The 8,573-nt window shown below is 54.7% G+C and overlaps 1 protein-coding gene across 6 annotated transcripts in view; it reads right to left on the bottom strand.

Annotated features, from left to right (window-relative positions):
• Positions 1-5,486: 5,486 nt before the first annotated feature.
• C17H19orf47 (chromosome 17 C19orf47 homolog) overlaps positions 5,487-8,573 on the bottom strand; it is a 21,175-nt gene continuing 18,088 nt past the window's right edge. For 5 of the 6 annotated variants that reach the window (XM_059382734.1, XM_059382731.1, XM_059382735.1 and 2 more), the window contains 2 exons: positions 8,347-8,417; positions 5,695-6,802 (listed from right to left, as the gene is read on the bottom strand). In XM_059382734.1, coding sequence (XP_059238717.1) covers positions 6,308-6,802; positions 8,347-8,417 — 566 coding nt within the window. In that variant the 3' untranslated portion in view covers positions 5,695-6,307. Of the gene's footprint in view, positions 6,803-8,346; positions 8,418-8,573 lie in introns of all 6 variants that reach the window. The other variant, XM_059382733.1, reaches the window with a different exon arrangement.

Genomic DNA, 8,573 nt, shown 5'->3' with positions numbered 1-8,573 from the left:
TAATACATTCTGGCTTTCCTATTTTGAACATGCGCTATGTAATGGGGTTCCATAGTAAGATTGCATTTTTTAAAAAGGAGGTGCTGGGGCACCTGGGTGGCTCAGTGTGTTAAAGCCTCTGCCTTCGGCTCAGGTCATGATCCCAGGGTCCTGGGATCGAGCCCCTCATCGGGCTCTCTGCTCAGCGGGGAGCCTGCTTCCTCCTCTCTCTCTGCCTGCCTCTCTACCTACTTGTGATCTCTTTCTGTCAAATAAATAAATAAAATCTTAAAAAAATAAAATAAAACAGGGATGCCTGGGTGGCTCAGTCGGTTAAGCTGCTGCCTTCTGCTCAGGTCATGATCCCAGGGTGCTGGGATCGAGTCCCGCATCAGGCTCCTTGTCCAGCAGGGAGCCTGCTTTCCCTCTCTGCCTCTGCCTGTGACTCTGCCTGCTTGTGCTCTCTCTCTGACAATAAATAAAAAAATCTTTAAAAAAAAATAAATAGGGGCGCCTGGGTGGCTCGGTGGGTTGAGCCACTGCCTTCGGCTCGGGTCATGATCTCAGGGTCCTGGGATCGAGTCCCGCATCGGGATCTCTGCTCAGCAGGGAGCCTGCTTCCTCCTCTCTCTCTGCCTGCCTCTCTGCCTACTTGTGATCTCTCTCTGTCAAATAAATAAATAAAATCTTTAAAAAAAAAAAAAAAAGAAAGAAAAAATAAATAAATAAATAAAATAAATAAAAAATAAAACAAAAAGGAGTTGTTGCCCCAGTGGCAGTTGGCACGTCTTGTGCCTAGATCTGGGTTTCGATTCTCAGTTACCACTCTAAATAAAAAGAAGCTGGAGCTCCTTGGAGAAACGGGGGACTCTAGAACTCTAGGATGTATACAGATGAGCCTGGAGTATCTACAGTGCCAGGAGACACAGAATACAATATTAGAAATAAAAACACAAACAAAACCCCCCACCACCCAATGATGGAAGTCAAAGGACCCAGGAGCCAACTTCAAGAGGTCCCAAATGCCAAAGCTAGAATAATGTGAACAACAAAATAAATCAAGTAGGACTGGATTCTATAACCCAAAATGTAAAACAGATGCCCACGAGTCCATACCGATTAAAAGAAAATGATTAAGTTAATAGAGAAAAGAGAAACATCTCCCTTGCAGAAGAATTTATTTCTAATTTACGTTGGTACTTTGCCCTCAAGGAGGTGGAACATACGCCCCAGGCTCCTCACGTACGGACTGCACGGAGTGACTGACTTCCGTTCGGAGAGGTCAGTACGGAAAGGGAGAGGAACTTGACAGTGGAGACATCTGGTAAGCAGTAGGCAGTCAAGCCATGTGATGAAGGTTAGATCAACAGCAATCCATCCAGTGGACAGTATGGACCCTAGAAACCATGTGGTCAAATGCCACTTTACCTCTGAGCTCTTCCTCTGAATTACATGTAACCCTGGTCTAAGAATGAGACAGACAAATCCCAATGGAAGGACAATCGCTAACAGACCTGCCTAGTATTCTTCAAAACTCTCAAGGTCATCAAAGATGGCCACAAGCAAGAGGGGCCTAAGGAGGCATGACAGCTCCATTTGGGTCTACGCAAATGTTGAGACAACACAAATGTTACGTGGGATCCTAGAACAGAAAAAAGATACTAAAACTGGGGAAGAAGTTAAGGAAATCTGAGTAACTATGGGCTTTCACATTCATGGTATCAAGATTGGTTCATTCATTGTTAACGAATGAATCCCACTACCAAGACACTCATAAGAGGGGAAACTGGGCATGGGGTGTAAGGGAGTTCCATCCTAAGTATACTTCTCCATTCTTCTGTAGGTCTAAAACGGTCCTGCAAAATGAAGTCTGTTCTAAGAAAATATTAAGTCTTAAAACACAAATGTAAAAAAGGTGAGGCTCCTGGTCCTGACATCAAACCCAGTCCCGCCACTCCCTAGCTAGGTCAGGATTGGCCTGTTTGGTGAAGGCTGCAGAGAGCCCAGCATTCACAAGGTGAGTAAAGCTCAGTGTAGGGGAACGTTGGGTCTTCACAGGCAGGTACAGGGGCAGTACTCCCCAAACCAGTAAGCTCTGATCCCCAAAGGAGGGAAAGGAGGGATCGAGTCTGCCGCTGCCCAATGCCTGGTCCATCTGGGAGGCACAGGCTGTGACACAGGAGGAAGGGGGCAGTGGGGCTGCCTGCCAGTTACCCAAAGTTCCCGTCTTGCTTTTGCATCTCCTGAGGTGAGCTACCAGAGGAGATGACCTCATCCCAAGACCACCACCCAAACAGAACCATCCCCCCAGGCTGGCTCAGCTCTGGCTCGGTGACTTACCATGAGCCCCAGGCCCGCTGTACCTCCAGTACACATCTATTCATGGGATGACAATAGGAAGTCCCTGACCCTCATGCTGCTGCCCTTTCCCTGAGGACTTGGGGAGTCTGTCAACTTCACGGAGCACTTATTTAGTACTTCCTAGCACAAGGGTGTGGTCAGTGTTAGCTCTCAGCATTCCCCCACCTGCTTCCTCCAGGGGTTTCCAGCTGGAAGAGTCCCATGGCTCTGAAGGCCTTTCTGGAATGGGGTGACAAGTGTCTGAATCACTCATCAGAAGAATGCCAGTGATTTCGGGAAAGCCTGCTTCAGATCTGCTATCGGCCTAGCATCAGTATCTGCACTGAAGCGATATGGTTGGAATTCTTCATATTCACCCCTGACGGACCCCACGTGTGACAAGGTTTTCTGTCCACTGCCGCACTGCCTGTGACAGCACGACACTGCAAGCCACCCAAATTCCCTTCTGGAAAGGGATGGTTAAGTAAATAGACGTGTGTTACTCTATCGTCTTCTGCCCATATGCCTGTAGGGGTGCGTGTGTGCATGCGTGTGTGTGTGTGTGTGTGTGTACACACGTGCGCACATGCACACACACATAGCACACACCCCATAAACACATCTCTAGGATTCCTCAAGACACTGGCCATACTGGTGGCCTCTGAGAAGAGGTCTGGGGGGCTAGGAGACTCGGGAAGGAACTTGTCACCATAAAGCCTTTTGTATCTTTTGCATTTTGAACCACGTGAATGTAGTAAGCTCAAAAATATCTGACACAACCAGAGGAAAAGTGACGCACTGCTGTGGGTCACAGACATGGCGGTTGGTGTGGGGGCGTCGCCGATCAAATGGCAGGGACCCTGTGGCCCTGGAGCAGCTGGGAGGCTCGGGAGGTGTCTGGTCTGGTCCAGCCAGCAGATGGTGGCAGGACACAGTGTGATTCTCGAGGCCAGGGCACCCCAAAGCTGCAAATGCTTCCTGCAGCAAGCTGACACGGTGGAAGGAACACAAGCATGTAAATAACTCTAGAAAACCCCAAACCACTCTCCTAGGACCCCACCCTCATCTTTCCGAAAGGTCTTGAGACAGCACAGGGCAGGGGTTGAGGGATGAGGCTCCTGGCAGGGTGACACCTTAGGCAGGGCGCTCCCCTCTAGACATCCGTAAAGAGCAACAGCGACCCATGACTTGGCTCACGCCAGTGAGCGTCTCAGGTTTAGGTGAGCTATTCCTGTTTCTACATCACCCCACAGCAAGGAGTTACCCAGCGCTCTCAAGTTCCATAACCGGAAGTCGTCCTATCAACCCCGGCAGTTGCTAAAATGATCCACGAAGTGGAACCAGAAGAAACGACAGGGGAAAGAAACAAAAGCCAGAGTTGAAGAGCAGCAAGCCCAGCGTGGAGGCGTGCGAGCCCCGACTTGTGGCCCCGCCACCCCAAAGGGGCAGCTTCTGTAATCGTCCCTGTGTCCGCTGCCCTCCCCAAGGCCAACCTTAAGCAGCGCCCCGTGGGCTTCGCCCAGGCCCTAGCACCAGCCTTCACTCACCCCGACGCCCAGCCCTTCTCACCCTGGGCCCTTGCTCGGCAGCCCCCGCACACAGCAGCCCCCCGACGTGAAGGGACTCAAAAGCCACAAATAAGCAATCGGCCCAGGAATTTGGGGGACGGATGGTGGTGACAGTTATACAGCAACGAGAATGTGCTTCATGCCACTAGACGGGGCGCTTAAAGATGGCTGCGACAGTCAATCTTATGTATATTTTACCACAATTAAAAACAAAAACAAAAAACGGGTGACGTCTCATCTCAGCGTCACCAGCTCTTAGGTCTCCCAAGCCACAACCCACTCCTTGCTGATCCCATCAGTTCTGTTCTCTCACGGAGAAAAGGGCCCTCCGTCCCCTGCTAGGCCCTTTCCTGTTTCTGTGCTGCTCTCCACTGGTATCACCAGGCCCTCGGCTTTGAACAGAGTCCCCTGAGTGCTCCCCAAAGCTACTGGTCTCCAGCTCAGGTACCCCCCCCCACCGAGTCCCAACAGCCCAGCACCCTCCTGTCTCCCCAGCTCCTCCCTCCCCAACCCCTTCATCTCCACAAACAGCACCTCTAGCTAGATGCTCCGGAACCCCCTCTAGGTGATCCCTGCTCCCCACCCCCGTGCCCCAACTTCTCATCCATCTGCACTGCCCACAGCTCCTCTGAAGCCCACCCTCCTTCCCCCTCCCCATGCTTCACCCCATGCCACCTTCCTTTCTTGCCCTGGCTCCTGCACAGCTGCCCTCCTGCTCCCACCCCTGCCCTCCCCACAATTTAGCCCCTCATGGGGGCCAAAGCCATCTTCATAAAAGGCAAGTCAGACATCACTTGCTAGCTTTAAACCTTCCCAAACTTCTCAGGGTCTATAGAAGATGTCCAAATTCCTCACCACGGGTCATGAAGCCCCAGGTCATCTGGTCCCTGCCCACTTGCCCCAACAATAGGTGCTCTGTGTAAGGCCCTTCGCTCCCTGGCCAGCACCCCCAGCACCCCTGGCCTTCGTGCTCCTTGCTCCTCTGACCTCAGAGCCTTTGCCCCGGCTGTGTCCCCTGTTGGACCCTCTTCCTCCTACACCTCACACAGCAGCTTCTGACGGTTCCCTACTCAGCCCTTACCTTCTTATCCCCAACATCAGAAGTCCCCCTGGCCACTTCTGCTCCTCCCTCCCATTCTCTGGACAGGATGGCCCCTCTCCCGCCACCTCCCTGACTGGAGAGCTCAGCCAAGCAGGCAGGAGGCTTGTCTGCTTTCCTCCAGACAGTCTGGCACAGGGCAGGGGCTATGCAGCAGTGAACGCGTATATGACCCAAATGACATGAACCCACTGCCTCACATGGGAGCCTAGTTTGGAAAGCCACCAACAGGCAGAGTGGCAGAACAGGTGAACTACACGGAGCGGGAGGACAGAGTGACAGACCTAGAGCCAGGTGAAGGGAAGAGGACGTCCAACTGAACGATGACCACGACCATGACTCCACTCAGCTGGGGGCCTGCCCCACAGACATGGCCCACGTGGAGCCGTGACCTCCAGGGAGTCTGGCCTCCAGAGAGAGAACCCAACCCTTCGTTGCCACCCACACCTACATTGTGCTTTGTGTGAAAAACAACCCTGTGACTCACTCTGAAGGAGGGGAGGGAAACAGTTTGAAAGTCACAAAAATATATTAAAACAGCCATTTTCTTCTTTTTCTCCTGGCGCTGGCCTCCCTTCCCAGTGACCCTTGCCCACCACCCACCATGGGCTGTCAGAGAAAAAGACACCCAGGACAGGAAAACCGAGGCAGCCCGCTGCAGCCCAGGGTCAGGGGCGGTCCCTCCAGCCTGGGCGTGAGGGCGGTTAACAGTCTCTACAGGCTCGACGCCACCGCCGACGAGGGGGCCGCTGGGAGGCCGGAGGTGCAGGAGGGTCAGGCAGGACGCAGCGCACAGTCGGGCCTTGCCACAGGGACAGAAAACAGAAGAGAAATGAACAGTGTGAAGAGAGGGAGAGACGGAGAAGTTAAAGGAGTGGGCAGAGGGGGCAGAGGGGGCAGAGGGGAAGTCGGGACATGGGCAAGGTGGGGGGATTCTGGGGGATGGGAAGGCTGGGGAGCTGGGGTGGACACAGCAGATGCTGCTGGGGGGCAGGAGGGGGAATGGAGGTGGGAAAAGAGCGCTTGGCTCTGGGTGCGGTAGAAAAGTGGGTCCTGCCAAAGGCCACAGTCAGAGAGGAGAGAGCAAAGGACATGAAAAAGGAAAGTCCTAGAGCAGCAAGGCCTGGCCACAGCGACCATCTCGGTCTCAGAACACTGGGGTGAATTCCCAGAAAGCTTGGGCCGGCTCGAATGCCTGAGGGAGACAAGCAGTGTCATCCGGGAGCCAGCAGGGGGAGCCAGCAGAGGGCTGGGCACAGCCTCACGGGAGCCTCCGCCGGAGCCAGGAGCGGTGGAGAGGGGCCTGGGTCCTGCCCAGAGGCTAGAAGGTCCTGCGGCCCAGTCTTTTGAACACGCTCACTGTGCCTGCATGGTCCATCTGGGCACCCAGGCCCTCACTGGAGCTGCTCCCCCGGGGCCCCACAAGAGTCCTCTTAATGGTGACCTTGACCTCAGCCAAGGACTTACTCTTGGTGCTTGTGACCTGGCTGTCCTGGGCCTCGGGCACAAGGGCAGCCTTGCCCAGTCTCTGGATGATGCTGACTTTGGACAGGGACTCCGGCTTCCTCTCAAGCCCAGGGCGTGAGGAAAGGGCCAAGCGCCGCAGTGTAGGCGTGGCAGCTGTCGTGGCCGAGCTTGTGGCCTTGGCTTTGACAGTCAGTGCTGGCTGGGGACTGGGCTTCACCGGGCCCCGGCCCAGCTTCTTCAGGACCCCAGCATACTGCAGGACAGAGCTGCTGCTGTCATTGTCGCTGTCCCAAGCCAGATCCTCGTCCGTCTCTGGGGTAGCCCCGAGGCGGCTGAAGACTCCTGTGGGCTGCAGGGGTCAGAGACAGGACAAGTGAGTCATTTAGTCATTCAACACGCATACGCACAGAGCTGTCTCACTGTTCCTGGCCTCGCTGGGAGAAACACCCATGGTGACATGGTGACACCCTAGCCAGTGGTGAGAGCCATGACGGGACATCCAGGGAGCTGGCAGAGCCCAAAGGAGTCTCCTGACCTTAGTTGAAGTTCAGGAGAGACTCCCTGCATGAGGGACACCTGAGATGAGATCTGAAAGTTCCGGCATGTAGATCTAACAAAGGTGGGAAGGCAAAGGGCGGGCCCACGCACAGTAAGACCATTTGCCAAGGTCGACAGGGGAACACAACAAAAGACAAATTTGGTCATTCACTCAATAAGTGTCTCCCGGGTCCTGACTGTCCCTGGCCCTGTGCTCAGGGGGCTGACAGTCCAGTGGGGCAGACAGACCTGGCAGCGGAAATGACACAAACAACTCCCTAATTATGACAGTAATGCACTCTCTGGAAGAGATGGGAGTGCTGGCAAAGAGACCGGGAAGCCTTGCCTCCTCCAGGAGTTCAGGGACACCTTGTCCGAGGTGCTGATGTGTAAGCCGGGCCCTCACGGATGAGTGGGGATGAGTGGGCCAAGAGCAGAGCAAGGGCCAAGCCCCCAAGGCAGGAATAAGAATCCTAAGTATGGAGCGCTCACTCTGTAAGTAAGCTCTTCACATGGCTGTATCTTCTAGCCACAAGAGCCCAATTGTTACTATCATGCTCGCGATTAAGATTCTAGGAGGTGAGAAAGGTCAGGTAAGCCCTGGTGAGCAAGGGATGGAGAGGTAGGAAATGCAGCCAGGAGCCCCGGCGCAGTTCATGGAAGGTGACACCTAGAGCATGCCTAACCATGCATCAGACGCCCCAGCACCGTGCAATGCAGCTCAGCTCATCCTCACAACGAGGTGGGTATGAGACAGATAAGGAAACCGAGGTACAAGAAGCTTAAGTGACATGGCCAAGGCCATGCAGCCAGGGAGTGGCAGAGCTGGATTCACACCGGGCAGGGCTCAGGCATGGGCTCCTAACACACACCATCCTGGGGGCCTGCAGGCCAAGGCAAGGAGGGTGGTGTTCATCCTCACCGCACTGAAAAGAATGACGGGGGTGGGTAGGAGGCCTGTCATGGACGTGGTCACACACTGCTGCTGTGGGGGAAGGGCAGGAGATGGGGAGAGGTGGCAGATCAGGGACAACAGACAGAGCCTTCACTGAAGCCAGCCTGGAACGGGGGCACCGGGGCATCCCTGAGACAGGACCTAGGACAGGAGTCCCTCCAGGGGAAAGATGCCAAGGCCAGTCTGGGACACGGAGGTGGGAGCGGCCCGAGGGCAGCAGGCAGGAGTTGGCCAGACCCCAGGCACTGGAAATGAGGAGAGAAGCTGAGGTGCAAAGAAGGGAACTGAGGCTATCCAGGTGGGTAAGACGGTGCAGGGAGTATGAGGGGTTAGATGTGGGATCAACACCAGCAAGGAAGACAATTAGAGAACTTCAGGTGGTTTCCCCATTCCCAACTCACTTTATTCCCCGTCGTCGTGTCTGCCTTGGTCTCGGCACCGAGGCGGTCAAACACAGATGTCCTCTGGAGACCTGGGAGGGAAGTGAGCCCTCAGCCAGCAACTGCTGAGCCACGCACGGAGCCCAGGCCTGGCCAAGAGTCACGCATGGTGCAGACAAGGGAGGGCAGACATGGCCAGTCCAGGCCCAGGCAGCTCTGGTCCAGGCGGGCACAGGCTCTGTGTCTAC

Source organism: Mustela nigripes, chromosome 17 (genome assembly GCF_022355385.1).
Source record: "Mustela nigripes isolate SB6536 chromosome 17, MUSNIG.SB6536, whole genome shotgun sequence".
Taxonomy (NCBI): domain Eukaryota; kingdom Metazoa; phylum Chordata; class Mammalia; order Carnivora; family Mustelidae; genus Mustela; species Mustela nigripes.
The sequence above is the reverse complement of the archived record's forward strand: the minus strand, read 5'-3'. Positions and strand labels throughout refer to the sequence as shown.